Source organism: Acanthaster planci, linkage group LG01 (assembly GCF_054643075.1).
Source record: "Acanthaster planci isolate LZ-2023a linkage group LG01, COTS_SCS, whole genome shotgun sequence".
Lineage (NCBI taxonomy): Eukaryota > Metazoa > Echinodermata > Asteroidea > Valvatida > Acanthasteridae > Acanthaster > Acanthaster planci.
Genome location: NC_141777.1, coordinates 247,570 through 267,397, shown reverse-complemented (window position 1 = coordinate 267,397; position 19,828 = coordinate 247,570). Strand labels below are relative to the sequence as shown.

The 19,828-nt window shown below is 40.5% G+C and overlaps 2 protein-coding genes across 2 annotated transcripts; both read right to left on the bottom strand.

Moving 5' to 3' along the window:
- Positions 1 to 22: 22 nt before the first annotated feature.
- Positions 23 to 5,504, bottom strand: LOC147800222 (uncharacterized). The gene is made up of 2 exons (XM_087140705.1): positions 5,350 to 5,504; positions 23 to 4,820 (listed from the first exon to the last, which is right to left on the bottom strand). The coding sequence occupies exon 2, from the start codon at positions 4,790 to 4,792 to the stop codon at positions 4,322 to 4,324; it is 471 nt and encodes a 156-aa protein (XP_086996831.1). The 5' UTR covers positions 4,793 to 4,820; positions 5,350 to 5,504; the 3' UTR covers positions 23 to 4,321.
- A 1,588-nt stretch (positions 5,505 to 7,092) lies between these two features.
- On the bottom strand, positions 7,093 to 15,497 carry LOC110989929 (uncharacterized). The gene is made up of 6 exons (XM_022254640.2): positions 15,192 to 15,497; positions 14,326 to 14,399; positions 13,804 to 13,863; positions 13,294 to 13,462; positions 12,268 to 12,797; positions 7,093 to 10,813 (listed from the first exon to the last, which is right to left on the bottom strand). The coding sequence occupies exons 1-6, from the start codon at positions 15,253 to 15,255 to the stop codon at positions 10,727 to 10,729; spliced, it is 984 nt and encodes a 327-aa protein (XP_022110332.2). The 5' UTR covers positions 15,256 to 15,497; the 3' UTR covers positions 7,093 to 10,726.
- Between the last annotated feature and the right edge of the window lie 4,331 nt (positions 15,498 to 19,828).

Below are 19,828 nucleotides of genomic sequence, written 5' to 3'. Positions count from 1 at the left end.
ATAAACGGTGAGTTGGGGCACTGGTGTCAATAACTGTTCTGACGGAGAACACCACTAGTGTCAGAGTTATTACCAGAACGGTTATATAGCTTTTGACGAGTACTGCTGGTAACGGTGGCGTCAGAAATATTGACTAGGCCTAATGAGAACAAGGCTGCTAGCAAAATATCGTTTGGGAACTTTTGCCGGCGACGGTAGAATTTTAAAGAGGTAGGTCTTTGCAGTGACACAAATACGTAAAAAAACAGCATATCGGGAGACTGTCGACGTTTTCTTTCTTTCGCACCAGTTGATTCAGTAAGTTAAAAATATAGATCCGAGTTTATGGATATACATGTGTGTAAACTTCAAGCTTTCGTTTGGGCGAATTCGATGAATTACAAATTCTCTTGGCATGTATACAAAGAAAGAAAATCTCATTGCAAGGGTGAGACCAAGCTGTTGAGAAGCTGGTTGATATGCTAAGTGTGTGCAGTGAAGCGGGAGCAGGGTGTGGTTACGTAAGGCATTGGTATGCGGGAGAGTGTCATTCGCAGTCACTACGCCACACTGTTCGCTTAATTTCTTTTGTCACAAAGATGTATAACATTAACATGTTTTCATGATTTCAAGAGACATATGTAAGAGTTAAATTAGGTAGTAGCCCTGGAGCCAGGTATGCTTAATCGCCATAGGAGGTCGGACAGGAATTTCCCTGTGTTTTTGTCCTTAGAATTACGAGACAAGGTTTCATCTTTGGGTTTTCGCCTGTCCCAGGGTATTGCTTAATGAATGATATCAAAAAGGATTTCGAAAGTCTTATAAAACCGTATTTCGGAACAGGTTTGATTGATGTAGAGTGTATTTTATTCGCTATAAGTAACGAAACGTTTGTTAAGTAGAGTTAGTGACTGTCAGCAATAGCAACAGTTATAGAAATTTATTATTTGTCTGTGTATTTCGGTTGGGGTGTCGGGACTGAGTTGAAATTGTATATGCCAGCTGATATGAAGCACGTCCATGATTTGAAGGGGGAATGGATTTAAAAGGACCTATCGGGAATGCTACTTACTACGGTGGCTGATCCCCAAGCCGTACAATTGGGACGTCAGAATGAATTTAACGCCGTTCTGGGAAAAATTCTTAGCGGAGATCAGCTATTGCAAATACCAGCCACTGGAACATACACTACATATACAATATTAACCTCATTTAACTCGGCACACAGCGAGTATGATAGGCTTTAAAAATGCTGTCACGCTTTATTTACACGTGCGCTATCCTTTGCAGGTTGGCGATGCATTGTTTCCCTACTACGTCAAAGTGCACAAGTAAACAAACAAATGCGTCAACAAATGACTTTTCTACCGTAAGCATCACCTTTTTGGACAGGTGACAGTGTCGCACCGGCTTCAAATGACCCGATCTCCAGTTTCGTTGATGAAAACTAAAACGTGCGTGTTGAAGCGCGTCTGCTGCCATATGTAAGCCCTACAGGTCTCCATATACCTTGTAAAATGACCAGCATTATTAATTAAACGACGACACCACATAAAATTACGGAGATTATACATGAATTTCGCAACTTTGCTGTAATCTGCTATAATAAAGAAGATTTTGGATGAGTCTACGAAATATGAAACAAAAGTGGTTTCTTGGGTTTACTTCCTTTTCTTTAGTGTTTCTTTATTACTTCACTGGTGCTTATTGTGGTCTCTTCCATTAAGTATGCACAAATAACATTTTTTTTTGTTTCACGGTTAGAGTGCTTCTGGGTTGACATTACGAAATTAATATTTGTTTTGGCAATAACGATGACTTAAAAAATAATTGAACATTATGTCCCAAGGTGCCTATTCCCGACCATGTTAATTTTCGGTTTGGTCGATTCTTATTTCCTTCTTTTTCATCATCTGAAATCCTCAAATACATGTATATATGTATACGTCTGTATAAAATTATGAATTAAAACAGACCGATAACTCTCGCTCGTTTCACACTGATGCCCTGTTGGAGCTTGTTTTTGTAAACACATCAGTTGATTTAAATGGCCATAAGAGGAACAACTTCAAAATGTGATGAAAAGATGGTCGGTTTCCTATTTGTATTTTTGTTTCATATTTTTAACTGGGAACACGGTTTCATTGCAGCGTGGAAGGCAACCTCAGAATTGTTAAGAAAACGTAGCAACAATTTTGTGTGAGTAAAAACATAAATACCGTAGAATCCAGGGACGAGTCTCCCTTGCGCCAGGCTGGAAAGGAACTATCACCTTTTCAGAAGGAGACAAATGAGGTGTAATGTGGCGATAAAAAATAATGAAAGTGCTTTTCCGAAGCGGATGGAATACCTATCATTGTGCAGACAAACGATGAGAAATGACTCCATTTCACTTTACACTTGAGGAAAGTGTTCCTTCAGGCTCCTGTGATTATACCTAGCCTTTAAAAGTTGTACCATATGCAATGCCTTAGACGATTTGAAATCAACATTATGTCCATCACCCGGCCACTCACAACGACGTGTAGGCCCTAAATCAAAAAGATCGTTCAAGAGCTTTGGGAGCAAATGGTCTCATAATGAAGGGCTTATGAAGCTACACTTCTTGCGCCACCAAAATACCACACTAAAAGTCTCCTTTAACAGGTTGTCTGAAATCAAACAAGATGAATGGGATTTCTCATTGAAGATTAGGGAAGATTGACTGTCCAAACAATGTACTCTATTATGAGGTCCGTCTAACTCTCTCAATTTTTACGAACAGGTACCGGTATATCGTATCCAAAAGTTTTTTCGCTGACAAAATATACAATAATCATTTACCATCCTTAGTCCATCCTTACATAAACCTATATAAAGAGCTTTTTTTTTCTAATTCAAAGTGCAAAGCTCCTCAGCCCAACGGAACTTTGTATGAACTTAAAGGATCCAGGAAATTTATTTTTCTTAGAATCACTTTTTGTGTATCTCTGTACTTTTCCATGTATTAAGACTTTTTTACATCATTTTTGAGGTACGTGAACTGAACGGTGCACTTTTTGAAACATTAAACATTGACCAAGCACTTCTGAACAAACGAGGGCGCTTTTGCTCTGATGTAAATCCAGGAAGACATAGTTCAGGTTGCATGTTTTCATCACGGACGTGTATAATAAAATCTGGACTCGCAATGCCCTTAATCAGCTTATAGAGTCATTGAATCCACTCGCAGCCATTTTACCGAGCCGAATACAAAGCTTTCCTGGTAATGCCCGCCTTTGTTCTTCCTGACGTCAATAGTAGGGAGCCAACCCACGCCTTTGTATTCGGCTCGGTAAAATGGCCGCTGGTTGGCTTCTTTTTCATACAAAGGCGTTGCAAGTCCAGGTTTTTTTATATACGTCCGTGGTTTTCATGTTGAAATTGTGAATCCCAAATTTTCTATCTGGGAACATTTCTGTGAAAATGTTTTTTGCTGGATTATTACCATATACTTCCACAGCAATAAATTACTAAAGAAGAAAAAATTAAATCTGCCATAGCAGTGGTTACAAAACTCTAGAAATTTTCTGTGCACAAATCAGTGCAACATTGAGATTCAGTGCCTTGGATGACATCATAGTTCTGCTCATGAATATGCAAATAGTATTAGCATAAAAACCAAAACAGCATCAAAATATGGGTTAAAATTGAAAAACAAAAAATGAGGTTAATTGAAACTCAAAGATGCAATTTCAAGGGTTTTTTGTAAAAGTTATACAAATATTTATATTTCCTGGTTCCTTTAAGAAATATCAACGCTCTTACATGTCTGAAAACTTTAAGCCAATCAAACAAAGCACTTTTTGAGTCATCATTTACCGTTATCTTTTTTGTATGAAATGCAATAAAATATACAGACGGATCAGGGAGACGCTTCCGTGATATTTACTCATTTTTGGTCGTTATATAATATTTGTTTGTTATGACAGAAGTTTTATTTCTTTATTCATTGCTACATAATAGTGCACGTAATTGATAAGTCTAAATATAGTTTAAAATTCAGACTTCGCGATATGTTTCTACATGTAATCAATAGTTTGCTGAAGTGCGTCAGAAAAATGCCCTAAAATTAGAGAACCAGGCAAAATGAAACGTAGTATATAGATGGACGTAAATATAGAGCCAACAATTACTGCAAACATTGAGATTGATAAAGAAGAAAGTGGTTTTTGAGTTTTTAGTACATGTTGAGTACATATTGAGCAGAGGCAAGCTGCCAATAATGCAGCCGGTTGGGTCTTCTAATAAATGAAGTATATAAAAAAACAATCATTTTAATAACGACTTGATGAAAATGAACCGATTCACGTCTCTGTTCGTGTTACTGTCTAGATACTTTACACTGGAAGTTGGCATAAACCTTCTCCAGCCTAGATGGGATGGCTGGTTCTGCTCCAGCCTGATCGTTAACCTCATCCACTCGCACTAGACTGCCCTCGCGGTTCAGGAACAGAATGTACTGCGTTCCCGCCACGACCCTGGTCTCAGCGCAGTCCCAGGTCCCGCCGAATCCCGGGACGCTGTTGAGCTGCAGTGGCAGGCGCTCAGCTTCCCCACTGGTGTCCTTGAAAATGCAGTCAACGGTCAGGTCTGCGGTGTACGGGTACTTGTAGGGGTAAGCCGGGTGGGTGGCTACGGCAGTGGCCAGGACGACGACCTTGGCCTTCTCCAGCTTCATGCGTTCTACCAGGCTCTTGGAGTGCCAGCCGACCGGAGGTCTGCAGAGGCCGTAGCTGAGACTAAAAGCAGCAAATGTCGTCATCAAAGTGACTGCTATGGTCAGGCTCTTCATGTTGGATTCGAGTCACAAGGTCCAAAACCTGGGATGCACGAAGCAAAAGTGTATCAGTGCTTTTGTGTACAGCAAAGCAGGGCTTTGTACTTATTTTGAATTTTATTTTTTGAAAAAAATTGTAGGCCTGCACGATGATGCACTTTACGCGTTGGCTGTGTCATGCTTCCCTTCGGTCGAAGTTCAGCCGCTGCGATCCCCTGTATCCAGTGTGATTACTTCAAGTATATCAAATGACGATTCCTTTTTAATTTTGTTTGAATGCTCAAGGCTGTGAAGAGCTGGGATAAAAACATGGAAATTAGTAAACTACATAGATACTCGGATAAGCTTTGAAGCTTCTTATGGTGAAGGTGGCAAGTTGTGTAAAACAAAAAAGAACTGGAGGGTACTCAACGTTTCCGAAACGTTGAATACCCATAAAGTCACTCGTTGGATCTACTATGCAAACAAGTGTTACGAGATTATTCAATAGACCCATAAATGCTAAATGATAGAGTTTTTAATGTTATAAGCTGTTAAATGTTTTTCATAACCACGACTGAAAGTAATCTTACCTTTTAATTCTCAGTCTATCCGGTACTTCTCACCAGAGCCGAGTGTGTGCAGACCACGTTCTCCAGGGTTTCTGTGACAAGCAGCAACACTTCGCCCCAGTGTTATATAGACCACTTTGAGTAGAAGATAAAATTGGGGTAGTATTTTGTTTGTAATCAAGCCCACACCGTGTTTGGAAAAAAGAAAAAAGGTTTCTTTCTTAATTACATCCAGCCTTCTGTTCAGAAATGCTTTGCAGCTGTCATTCTTGGCAAAGACACGCTGCACCAGATGTCCATTTTACCACCCCCTCCATCTGTGGGAATGTGTAATTTAAGGCTGTATTTCGAAAGCATAATATAACAAGGAAATTAGCACAGTTTGAGTGTATTTTTAGGTGTTTTGAAGGTGGGTGGAGATGGAGTTTAGGATAATTTTGATAAGATTAGTCGCTCGTTGTTTCAGTTGCGTTTCTTTTTTGCCTTTATGTTACAAAAAGACAACGCATGCCTGCGAGCTTCCCGAACACCAACATCAGATACATTACCAGATGCACGTTTTGATATTTCTCACGGCACACCGACGCCCACTACCGTCATTTATTCTTGAAACTGACACAATAATTGCTAAAAGTTGATACCAATAATCTGGATATAGAATGGCTGCATTTATTTATCGTCATTTCGATCAACCACAACGTCAAAACTGACAGGGCCCTGGAAAAACACCTGTCAACGAAATCTCCAGTGTCAGTCGAAATATTCAGGCCGACACAACCGTCCATATACAGTGGGTCAGCCGCCGCGTTATTTAAACGGCTAACCTACGAAGGGTCCAGGTGGTTACTGTAACTTTATAGGAACAGTTATAGGAACAGTGATCCATGGCACATCAAATGAAGCAGTTTGATGGTAAAGATAGAACTGAAGTAAACATCTTGATGCAAGCTTTCAAGTGCTAGTTCATATTTGAAACAAGCTTGTCTCCAAATGCCAATGTGCAAATGGCAGTCATAACGGGGTGTCTGGACACCAGATTCAGTTTAAAAAACAATTGAACTGGAGAGGTACAATGCGTAGGCCCCCTATACGAACTGAGCACTTTCTTCTGTGCAAAAGCAGTGATTTCTTGGTAGGGCCAATATTATAGGTCATCCGCTTCTCTCCACGTTTATTCGTTTATTCAAATTCTTCAAAGGCCTCAGAAAGAGATTGATCACGATTTCCATTTAGTTAACGGGCAAAAAATCAAATTCTCGCGCCTGTAGTAAGCGCTTGCTGACTCGTATTTGCCATAAAATCAGAAACATCTGTTCTTGTCAGTACACGTAGTCCTCTGTTACGTGACTATCTCCACAGCATGTAATGATGATGGGGACAAGCGATGCCAGAAATGTAGGAGGGGGTAGCTGGTGGCCAAAATCAGCACACCAGAGGAGGGTACATACATGTATTTAAAAAGGGATGGGCAATATCTGTCTCTAAATACAATGTTCGTATAGGTTGGAAACTTGTCACACCATGGAGGTAAGAAGCTACCTCCATGCTCACACCAACCAACCGGTCGTAACACAAAGCTTGTCTGAAAATCGTTCTCTTCTTACATCACAGGATGAAGGTAGTAATAAGGCTTTTTCAGAGTTGAAGCCTTCTCCCTTGTCGTCAAATTCCAAGTGGATCGGCTCAACCAATCACTGAGTATACACCGGAGTATGTTTCTTCACGTTGACAATCATTATGTATACACTTCAGAACTCAGAGCACTTAACATGACATCAGCTGGATGCTTGGTTTATTTTTTCTAGAGCACTTCAAAACAAAATAAGTACATGTACATGTATATGTTTATAAATGCTAATCTACTAGGAGGGTTTACAAGATCAAACTAAACTTAAAATGTGAAAACTGAAAAAAAATACAATGTACATGTACAGTATATACATTTTTAGTACCCGATGCTTAATTAGCACCTGGTACTCCATTTCTTTTAAAAAGATATATGTTGGCCACCGTTTCAAAGAACTAGAGTGCTAAATGAATATTCGCTAGACAAATCGAGCTTATATACGTCACAGAAAAGTGAGGACATGCACATACAATATACTATAAACACATCAATTATGCAAGAGTTATTACGGATGATGCATCCATTATAAAAGTTTGCATTTCCCCACTTAAATAAATTAGAACTTTGTCCCTCTCTAAGCTTTTTCGAAGAGGGCAACATGTGGTAATTTTCTATTGAAATCTTTTTCACAGTTCTCTGAACAGTTTAGTTTCAGTCTTCTAACTGTACCACAAAATATCACAATATCTCAGTCTTGACGATTAATTTAAATCCGGTATCTAAAATATGTGTACTCTGATACACACGTGTGGAAAAGATAAAAATAAATCGCATTAATCAAAAGCAGTTTGTCAAGAAAATATAATTTCAAGTTCAGGTTCAGATTATTTCTATTTCATGTATGATTTGGCCGATTCATAGATTTCTCACAAACAAGCCACATGGAGTACTCAAGGATTTTTTAAAGGTACATGTGTAGTGTACTTGTACTCTTTTTTCCCCAAAGACCGTTAGTGATCAGTCAACTGAGTTTTCTCAAAATGATATACACTTAAACCCTAAATGAAGAATTCAAATGAACATAACTGACTCAATGAAATCCAACAAAACAAATAGAAACCCACAAGTTTTCCTTTTTTTAAAAATCTTTTTCATTTCAATAATTAACTTTCTAGCAGCAGGTTCCTGTATACCGTACATGTGTACATATGAATCGAATGTGACAAATTGTAAACGAAAATACATGTACATATGTACAACTATTTTTCTTGCTTGCACGGAGTAAATCATGGCAAAAGACAATGCATATTTTGAAAAAAAAATTGCTTACATTTTCTAAATCAAAACCTCCACTTGTCTGATCTTTAAAAAAAAAAAAAAAGCAAAAACCCAATCTACAATGTATATTCCTGCATTGCTGCTGTAGTTCATCCAGTCAAAATCCATTCATATGAACTACATGTAAACATGTAAATGGACATAAACAGTGTGACAAAAGCATTCCTTTATCTTCATACTTCCCTAAAGTGTAACATCTCTCTGAAATGACGTCACTTCTTACTTCCTGCATTGACATTTTTGAATTATTTTCGTGAGGCGTATTGGTTGCGCCGTATTCTGCAGATACTTGGATCATTTTGTGTACGAGTATAAAACATTTGCACACCTCGTACACTGCACAGGCACCAGGTGGGTTTGTGTACATTCAGTTGTAATTTTCACACAAAGGTGGTGTCCAATGAGAGAGATCTATAGACTTTATTAATGAGTCAGCCATATGGAAATTGCAAGTAGGGTTAACTCTTCAATTTGGAAATGAGAGTGGAAATGGATGCAATATAAGGAAATTTCATGACAGATTAGCTCCTGTCTAATCTGAAGAAACATTTCAGACTTGTGACAGAAAATACCTTTTTATTTCAAGCCTCATTTGAAAATACTGAAGGGGGTGCTAATTGGAATGCGAGCCGATCATAAATAGTCTGGCATCAACCCATTCAGTAGTTTATAATTTATAAACAGATTCAGGGAATATGATCCAAATGGTTTATGGCTTCCTTCTCAATAAGGCCTTTTACTTATGCCTGACTTGTGGCGTCAAGATTTGAATGGTTGTTTTAAGCTGTGATTTTTCAATTGTCAGAAATTTAATGCTTCTTTCCAGTAATGCCCCAAAATGAAGTTATTTATGTACAAATGAATACAGAGTCAGGGCATGATTGGGTGCTCTCATTAGGAGTGGTTACATTTATATTTGCAGCAGCATACATCTAGTGTTTGCTTCATGTCAGTTACAGCTACCTGCTCTATCTATGCAAAGCTCATCTGTGCCTTAAGTGAATCTCAGCTCCCAATCCTGCATCAAATTGTGCAAGAAACACTTTTTCTTTTCAGATATTCTATAAATATATTTTAAGCATCAGTTATTCCTCATAGTGTGCGTTTTATTTATAAATTTTGTACCACTGACTTAAAAAATACAGGTAGCTTTATAACTGAGTCATTTCTTATACATATAGACAGGGAATGGGGAAAGCTGTGAACTCCATCATGAGAGTACAGAGTATTGAAATGTGATGCTCTCTTAACACATTTGCTGAACAGGGCTTCATCTTTTTCTCCACTTGAGATCTTGATATGGTATATGGGGAGTCACGTTGGCAAGGTAGTTCTTTCCACACCTTCCAGCTTTGCGGTCCCAGGTCCGATTCCCGGCCTGGTCCACATGTGGATTGGGTTTTCATTCCCTACCTGACTCTTTGGGGTTTTACCCAGAATATTCCTCTGGGGTTTTCTGCCCACCTCTTAAACCGTAACTGCATCCTACTGTCTCCCCTTTACTGATGTTGGTGAATGTGGGTCGTTTGGCGGCTGCCCAAGGTAAAGCACACAGGTACTGTACCTGTATGTTCACTGTTAATTCACTGGGAGACACTTGGCTTTGTTTCAAAAAGAGGCTAAGGCTGGGTACATGTTTGTGTAAAGTATAAATGTCTTAATTTGTAGATGACGTGGAACACAGTAAAGGGAGCAGCCATGTTAGCAGTGTTTCCCCTATGGCCATAAATTTCTGCATTTCAACCCCCAAAACATTTATGCTTACATGTAAACAGTGGAGCACTTTTTCTTTCCTTCTGAAGTAAAAATGGCCCTGTTGTTAGTGTAGACATTACATTGGACACTGATTTTTGCTTAAAAACAGGGGCCAATTTCATAGCGCTGCTTAAGCATAAAATTTGTTTAAGCGTGAAAAACCTTGCTTGACAAATCAGGTTACCAGGCAAAACTTCTTGTGATGTATATTGTTTTGGAGTGGTATTTACATGTCTTTTGGTTAGCATGAAAATCACATAGAGTTTGAGCTGGTAACCTTTGTTTATTAAGCAAGGTTTTTTCGTGCTTAAGCGAATTCTGTGCTTAAGCAGCTCTATGAAATTGGCCCCTGCAGAAATCACTCTCAATCCTACAGCCCCCACACTGATACACTTGAAGTATAGGTTGTGGAGTGCTCAGGGCATGGCAAAAATGTAAAAGCCACATAAGAAACATTGTGAACATGGTAGTAACTGTACTTGTGCCAGAGTCCGTTTGAGAATCCACTGAGCATTCAAGACCTAAAGGGTGCTTTCTCTGGATTCTGACAAAGCTTACTTAGGGACTTGCAGAGTACTCAATTAATTTTTCTACCACAAGTAAGAAAAAAAGTACAAAAGTATAGAAAGCAAGTACAAAAGTAGTGATGAGCCCTTTGAACAGTCCTGGCATGAAATCCATACCTTCTGCGCTGTAACGTGCTTCTTACTGTACATCATTCTGAAGAACTCATGTCTGTCATCCCTCGATAGTGAGCTCATGCATCTCAATGTCTTGAAACTCTTCTGCCATTTTGGCTGCCCATTCTTGTGCCTTCGACAGCTTCTGTGTGACAAAAAAAGGTAATACAGAACACTGCAGTACGTGTAAGTACATGTACAAGCACTGTACAGCCCTTAATCGTGGCAATTTATCCCATTGTATTCCATTTAAAAATAATTTCAAAAAAATCCATTGAGACACTTGAAAATTATACTTTAAGGACAGGAACAGTGAAGCAGAATTTGTTAGTTAAAGTTACATTTACATGTATGTACATGTACCACTAATACGCTGTCAATTCATGGATGCCATCTGGCAAATGTAGAAACCTTTTCCAGCCCCGTCAAACAAACATGTACACAAAAACTGCATATGAAATTTGGGGGTGATGTTCATGATACATCTGTAATTATACATTTACATGTATGTGTTACATTCCTGCAGAACCTTACATCATCAAAACCATACATATTTATGGCCTTTTAAAAATTGTTCACCTTCATGAGTGTTATTGAATACATCTGGATTATTGGGAAGTCTGAAAAATTCTTCACAACCCACCACAAAAAAGTAGAAGATGAAATACATGTACATGTAACCACCCATGCCCCCCAGTCAAACATGGGAGGGGGAGTTATATGTAAGGACAATATACCACAAACAGGGTCCTTTACAAAGTTTAGACTTTACAAAGACTGACCCTTGGTGACCGTTTGCTGACAATTTCTGAGACAATAGTAGGGTTAGTGCTTAATAGTCTACACTGGCAAAACCTGTATAGTGTACATGTACCTATAAAGTACTTGACACTATTCTGTCATGTCTGTGCCAAAGCATTTGATAAGAATGTACCTTGACTTGGTAAAGTACACGTATTTGGTTGTCTTACCAAAGATAGACTCAAGTTGAAGCCACCAAAATGTCTTTCACGGTGCAGCAAGTCAGCCAATTATTTCACATTTTAGCATGTTTACAACTGCAGAACATGAGTGGTTCATCTTAATTATTATTTTCTTTGAACCCCAATTTTTGTACTGGCAGGGTCCTTCTGGGATTTTGCCTTTTTGAAACTCTGACATGTACGAGACAGTGGTGCTAAGCGCTCTGCCATGCACCTACAATACCTGCCTGTGGCACACCGACCCCTTGAGGGCATCACACACACTCAATATCCATCAACTTGTTCAAGCCTCTGCGTGCGTACACACCCAAATGGGATTCACTCAAGTGTGAGGACAAGACATTGCCCAGTACTGCATGCAGATTAACTAGTGTAACAGCGTATAACAGGCACTGGAAATCCCTGCCAGTTAACATGCTATGGACTTCTACATAAATGGAAAGTGAGGAGAACAGATGGTAAGCATGAGAGACACTGCAAATCATGGTAAAAATCCTTCTCTTCTGTGATACTACACACAGGTATTTACATAACTGTAAGCCTTGTTTGTGTTTGAAAAGAGAGAAACCCCAAAATTACATGTACATGTACAGTACACGTATCTTTGCATACTCACAGCTGTATCAGGCTTAAGCTTTTTCTTCAGTTTCTTGACAGGCTGTGGCTGTTCCTGAACAAGACTCGTCAAATCCAGGGTCGCAGACACCTTCCGCTTGGGTGGGCCACGGTCCGTGGCTGGGCCCACTCTGAACGAGGTAGATGCACTGCTGTCTCTTGTCAGTGAAACATCACTGAGAGCAGACCTTGAGCGAGCAGCTTGACCTGCAGGTGAAATGGGGTCGACGGGCGAGATGGGCGCGAGGGGATCCGGTGCCACCAGGCTCTCAAAGCCGAAGCAAGAGTCATTCAGGTCCGATCGGATGTCGCCGCAGGCTGACGTGGGTGTGGAGGTGTCAGACGCATTCATCTTGGGCAAATGGCGCCGGGGAATGTTGCTAAGCGGGGAGATGAACAACCCGCTGTCACCCTGGAAGGAGTGCTTCTCCTGTGCTGTGGCAGATTTCTGAGGGGTGGTGGCAGATGGCCTTCTGGACTCGTGTTGCCGACGGGTTGATAGAAACTTGGATGAACTCTGCCTTGATGATTCTGCAGAGAGTTGAACAAGATGCTGAGCTTCCTGTTCTTACTACTACCTTTTCAGCTTTAAGATCAAATTAGTAACTTTCTGTTAATACTTTAGAGATTTTAGAGGTTTGAGCCCCAAAATCTCATCTGTTGCATATTTTCTGCTCACTGTACATGTAAGTCCCTTTTTGTGGTAAACAATTATTCTTGGGCGTTTTCCATGACTTCTTTTAAATATGGGGAGAAAAAGTGATACATGTATACCCTTGATCCCTGAGTGTTAGCTGTTTTTTAAAGCAGAAGAAAAGGACTAAATGTACATCCTGAAAAAAGAATTTAAAAAGCCAAGAAAGATTTTTCTTTTGAATTTACTAAAAAGCATGAAGTACTCTTTCATTCGTTCCAACTGCAATTCCTTTGCAGCCATTGAAAAACAAATCATTCAGAAAACAGTGTCCACCTTCAAGAAGTTAACCATCATCATACCCTGATCTGGTGCTTGAGAAGATTTTCTTACCATGTTTACTGCTGACTGAGAGGAGAGGAGCCACATTGGCTTGTCTGGAAGGGGAGAGAATGCGCGGCGAGGGCTGGGCCTCGAGGTACTCCATGTCGCTGGCTGTTTCCACCGAGGCAGCTGTGTCTACTTCACTGGTCTCCAAGTCTGCATCGTAAGGATCGGCCACCTTGGTAATAAGGGAGAGGGGAGCAAGAGGGCATGCTAGTCACAATGAGTCTGAAACAGTTGCTTGGATATAAGGAAATTAGGAAAGCTGTACTGCCCATGATTTTTGGCGAGATGTTTTTTAATATCTAATCATGCACATGTACAATATACGTGGATGGTACAAAAATAAAACAAGGACATCAATTTGTGCGAAGAAAAGTTGTATGCTTGTTTGCTCTGATATAATACCCCATGACATACATACATGTACATGTACCGGTACAGGTCAGGGGCAAAATTACAGTAAATATATTTTTCATGTTTTTTTAACTGATAAGTGATATGCAGGAAGTTACTCACCCTGGTTGAAGCTCTTTCATTCTCCTTTTGGTCCGACTGCTCAGTGTCTGTGCTGGATTTCTGGTTTATACATGAAGGAACAAAATGCCGAATTTCAAGACTGACAATTTCAGAAGTGTACAGGGACCATAGCTATAGTACTCTGCTAATACAATTACTTTGTACAATACACTTGTAAAGCACTGACAAGTCTTTAATCCAATTTTTTACAAGCCTTTTGAACATATTAGATAAGCTTTGATGATCTCAGTGCTACCATCTTTTCAGCTGGTAGCAACAAAAGTGTAAAGGCTGGTTTATTCTGGGCATGAAAGTGAACACAAATGCCAATTTGTGACGTCAGATCAACTATTCTTGCTGCCAATTTGCAAATGCTGAACACATTTCAACTCAAGCAAAATTTTACAGCAAATCTTTTGTGACATTAAATTTGCTGCCTTTTCGCTTCCACCTGTAGTATGAAATGAAGCATCAGTGACAAAACTTGTCAAATGTTACATACATGTACACATTTTCACTCACCAATAAATACTTTTTAGCCAGTCTATTGACAATTTCCTCTGCTGTACAACGATCCGTGTCTTCTGACGATGACTCTACAAATGTGAAATTTGAAAAGCATGAATTAAACCTTGGAATATTGCAACCAGTCCTTGGCACCTTCATGTACTATGTACCTACATAATGTAAATCAAGATAGAGCTTTCTACAGTTTATCAGACATGTCGAAGCTAACAACCAACTCCCAGGAGGCCCGACACCAAGAGGTTCAATGGACTGCAAATTTAATTAAAACTTTCAATAATTGTTGCCACTTGACGCCCTTGTGTACAAAGTTTAGATGAGACTGCTCAAATTAAATACCAGTCCTCAGTCAGTGTGTCAATATTTTCACTGTTTTTTATATTTGACAGTTCTAATTCTTTCAGATGGCTAATACAATGTATATCACTGCATGGAAAAATGGAAAGAGTTCCACATTCGGAAAACACTAATTTTCCCTTCAAATGTCATAACAGCCATCAGAAAGTGATAACGTCCTAAAAATAAAATTCAGCTGAGAAGATTTGAAGCATTAACATTGCAGCTAGATGAATAATGAATTCAGAGTAACAAGATACATGTACATGTACACAATGTTATTTATTATTCATGATTGGGGCAAACAAACATGTAGGATGCTGGGAAAAAGCCGAGGCTTATAGACCCAGCACCCCTTCTTACGATGAGCATTCCATTTCTACACGTTTTTGACAAAATACAAGTTGCATCAAATTGTCTCAATACAATACAAATACATTTAGCTGGTTTAGGATTAAGGCAGTAGGGAGGGCCTAAGTCATAAAATCACAATTCCACAGCCAAGCGTGGCAACCTTCAGACCTTACCTCGAGATTTAGAGGATTTCTGCTTTGTCTGACCTTTTGCCCGTGTCCGCCGTTTTAGAGGCATTTTAAATGTTGTTTCATGTTCAACGCTAAGACCAAAATAATTTAGAAATCTGTATCGAAAAGGACACGCTCTGTTCCACTCGTTCAGTTTTTTTTAACAAATAATTGACCTTTTTGAATTGACGCGCTTGTGGGGCCATACTGTTCAGTGGTGTCCTCGCATCGGAGTTTCAGAATCGTTCAAAGAGTGCGTTCGAATTGCCGGGCACCAGTTATAGCTAAACTTCAGCCAGTCCTTTTAGAAGACGGATGTCCCAATTTCCCCTTTCCCTCTCACACAATAAACTGAACTGAACGCATTTCGAAAACCCCCAAATGAAATCTCAGACGGGAAATCTACTTGGCAAAAAATGCTTGACCTTTTATGATTAATAATATTAGTTATTCGGCATTCTACAAAGACCAAACATTTGCCAAATGTTTTATGCCAGGAAAGGAAAAGTCAAACTGGCCCAGGGGCCTTCCTTTCCAACAAGAGCCTGGCTTGCGCTACTTGGATATCTTTAACTTTAGTTACTTTATACTAATTCTTATTTCCTTAACCCTCACTTGGCGTGACCGGTAACAATCACCCGCGACTCAGTGACTGCCTTGTGCCCTCACCGCTGGGCTCAGTTTACGTACGGTCTCAGCTCGCTGTCGGACATCCGGGAACGTCTTGAATAGCACGAAGGGTAAATTTGCCCCTTTGCCGCACCGTACGATAACAGTCCATAGTGACGTCACGCCGACCGCGAGAACCCCAGGCACGAAATGGGACAGAGGGGTACGAGGCCTACCCCCAACAAGTCCAATCTCTATACACACTTCAGCCTATTGTTACTTAACACCCCCCCCCCAGATGTCTGAAAAGAATTCCTGAGATACCAGTATAACATTGACCATGTACCAACACAAAGGAGGGAGGGGTCGGGATGCCCCATAGTTTGCATCAAATGTACATCCCGGGTCCACTGTGCAGTGCCGGTGACAAATATAATGGGGGGGGGGCGTCCCACCAGGAAAAATACTGGCCACTTACAAAAATTGGAGGCCGGATGAAGGGGGAATGAAATCCCCATCGCTCGGTATGAGTGTCTTTGACAAATTCTTAGAACAGCTAGATTGAAAGCCTAGGGAACCACTGTCACGGACACGAGTCGACTGCTATGTTTTGGATGACATTTTTCCATGAATCCGCAATGCTATATTGTCGAGGAGGTGCATTACTCCAAAACGTAAATTCACTAATTACTCCTAGCCATTGAAAACTGCTCCTTTTTTAAGGGAACGAGAACATATCATGCTTGTTTCCCACCCTGACCCCACGGACGATGTTCGCTTGTACATGTACTACGAACGCACTATACTCCATAGACTTTACGCAAGATAAACTACAAGACCTTCAATTTAAGCGTTTAAAATGCCGCGCTGTTTTACAATTTTTCACAAAGCACTATTGACTCAATCATGAAACGAGTTAGTGGAATGTAAGTTATGTTGAATATTACACACTGTATTCAGCCAATCTTGTGAAATTACGAAAAAAAAATGCCGTACACCACCTTTAAGACCAGATCTGGAGAATGGACGCTGACAAGGGTGCCCTTATTTTTTAAATTCTATGGTTCCCATTTCTTTTACCACTTGATGAGATAAGGTCGGTCGGTCGGAAAAAAAATCCTTTAAAAAATTTCCATGTTGCTGGTGTAGGGCTATGCACAAACCTCAGTGGGCCACTGAAAGGTGTGGTATATCGAATGTTTACGCGAACGCCCACCGTCGCTGTTGGTCGTTTGCGAAATCGTAAGTATTCGGGGCTTTTGTTTTCAAAGGTCATGCTGGCCAATTTTTTCCCCTCATTTTTGGGGGGGGGGTTAAGGTTATTTTAGCATGGTCAGTGTGGAAAAAAAAAACTTTTTCCGTGATCGGGAGCCCAAAATAGGGTCGGTTGGAAATGAGAACCATAGAATAAAAGGGTGCCCTAATGTCACAGTCGAATTTGAGGAGCATTAATTCCTTTTGAATAAATGCCGCATGAATGCCTGTCGAGAATACAAGGTCAAAACAAACGAACAAATTTAAATTAAAAAAATTCCAATCATTTTGTAAAACGATCTGGCTTCAACTTTTCCCAAACACATGCCTCTAGCCATGCTATGAAATGTACTTCTCGCTTCAACGATTTCCTTATATGGATATTAGCGCGCGTGTGACGTGTACTATGTGAAGTGGCACCATTGACCTCGACAAAAGAGGAGTTGCTGCAGTTGTTCCTGATGAAGGATAAACGTCCAAAAATTTGGTAACTGCGGGCAATGATGACCACTTTTCAACTTAATTGTGTACTCACACAGAGTATCGTGTTATTATTCACCTCCCCTTCCTTATCCCCTTCAAAACCCTGGGACATTATGAAATTGAAGCGTTGTGGCTGCGACACTGGCGCGACGCGCGGCAAAGCTTAGTCTTGACTTCAAGACATTGTAGATGGTGCTGAATAACCAGCTGCCACGAGAGGGCGCAATCACGAAACGCCTCATGTCACCATGTACCCGGCAATGTACGTCGAAGGCCACCAAAATCTCGAATCATGTCAATCCCCCCCCTGCCGAAAAATAGAGAAATGAGTGGCGCACAACACAATAATAGTTGCTTTTTGTTTGTTTCACTTTAGATTGAGTGGAATGGGCGAAGTATTATGACTCGGTAAAATCTAAACTTTTCTCTTTCACGAGACGAAGCAGAGAAACGGAAAGTCTAGATTTTACCAAGAGATATTATTCCTCCATTTCCACAATTTCTAGCCGCTCAGTAGCGGTGTAACGGTCTCGTTTTTCTGGCGTGCTCAGATATCGGGGCATTAACCGAACACTGCTGAGCAACCCGAACTAACATCTGGATATGCACAGTAAGTCCGTTTTGTTCACTTTTATGGGACTTGGGCCGTTTTCCAATACTCAAATTCGGCTCCGTCTCAGGTTCAACTGTTTTTTAACTAGCTGACTTTGAAGCTGTAAGCGCGCTGTAGTTAGTCTAATAGTGCCACAAAACATCAAATAAGATGCAAGAGATTCAGAAATTACAGTAATCCAATTCAATTTAAACGCTTCAGGCCCACAATCGGGGATTGGTTTTGGGAACGAAGCCTGAACGGATCCCAAGTCGAGTATTGAAAAGGGCCCCCGTGTGCTGAGTTCCCAACAATCTCGACTACATAGGCTGCGTGCGCGTTCACATTAAGATCGCTCAAGTAAGGCATGACGGGAAACAGCGTAAGGTGCTACAAGATCGTACCAATGAGAACGTGGTTGCGTATGTACATATGCTAACTGTGGATACCTCTCCAACGTCCGCACTCATGGCTCGACCATAGAGTAGGATATCATATCCAATAGAGTACCGAAGTGAATACGTCATGCGCGCAATTAGTGTGTCGAAGGCATGAGCGCGTGAAACAACACGCGCGCGTACTTCATTCGTTTGCACGGCACTCTCTGGTTCACAGTGACGTCACACTTCGGTTCTCTATTTTATTGGCTCGACATACACATCTATAATGATTGTACCACCCCGATCTCCCAGTCTCATATGCATTTCTTCGTACGCCTAAGCTATCGCGTGCGCCAAATGCGGGACCGTACCACAGCGTACGTACAATGCAACTGGAAAAATCAACACGGCGGATAAGCGAGCCTGTTCAGGGGAAGTCATCTGTCCAAAAGCCTGTTCTATGTTTATGAATTATTTTACAGACTGTCGAAGCACCAATGGCATTTTTGACACCAGAAAGGCCAGCCTTAGTGAACCATCTTACGAGTGGGGGTGGGGCGGATCTCCCTAACTTGGTTGTCAATGTACGATCTTAAAAAAATAAAACAATTCGGTATGCATTAAACTGAAGACACTCACCACAGGCACTTGAGTACATCTGCGAAGGATTAATTTAACCTCACGTGATGGTTAAGTCGTTACGATCATTTATTTGAAGTTATGATCTCATGCGCGTTAAGTGGGAAAAGTACTGTCTCAGACTAAAAATGCGCTTTTCATGAAAGAGACCAGTACATCCGATTTTCACAATACTTGTGTCAAATGAATGCAAGACGTCATCATTTCTGAAGACGCTGCGTGGAAAACATGAACTATTGAAGAAAATGTCGAGGAACGGCAAATTTTACCTCGGTTCTTTTAGGATTAATCTACATCATTGTAACTGTAATTTGCTGCATAGCGATCGAATAAGTGCTGGGCCTAAAATTAAAAATGATTTCATGGTACTGGCTGCATCCAATTCCAATAAAGTTACGTGTGATTTAAAGTCACTTCCAAGTAATTCAGACATGGCCTATCGTACCTCTAGTATCTAGGGTGTTGCTGGCGGTTCAATGTGGGGGTGATCATAGCTAGTCACAGGCAAAGGAAATATTTTTCGGACAATTATAATAGCGCCCTCTAGCTCTCTCAGCAGCAATTCAGTCGCAGAAACGTCTTGAAAACAAGACTAGGCCAAATTTTCTTTCCCTAGTGAGTCTGGTGCGCACGTCCCTGACTACACGTTATTGAATAGCATCGGGAACAACACTGAATAAGCA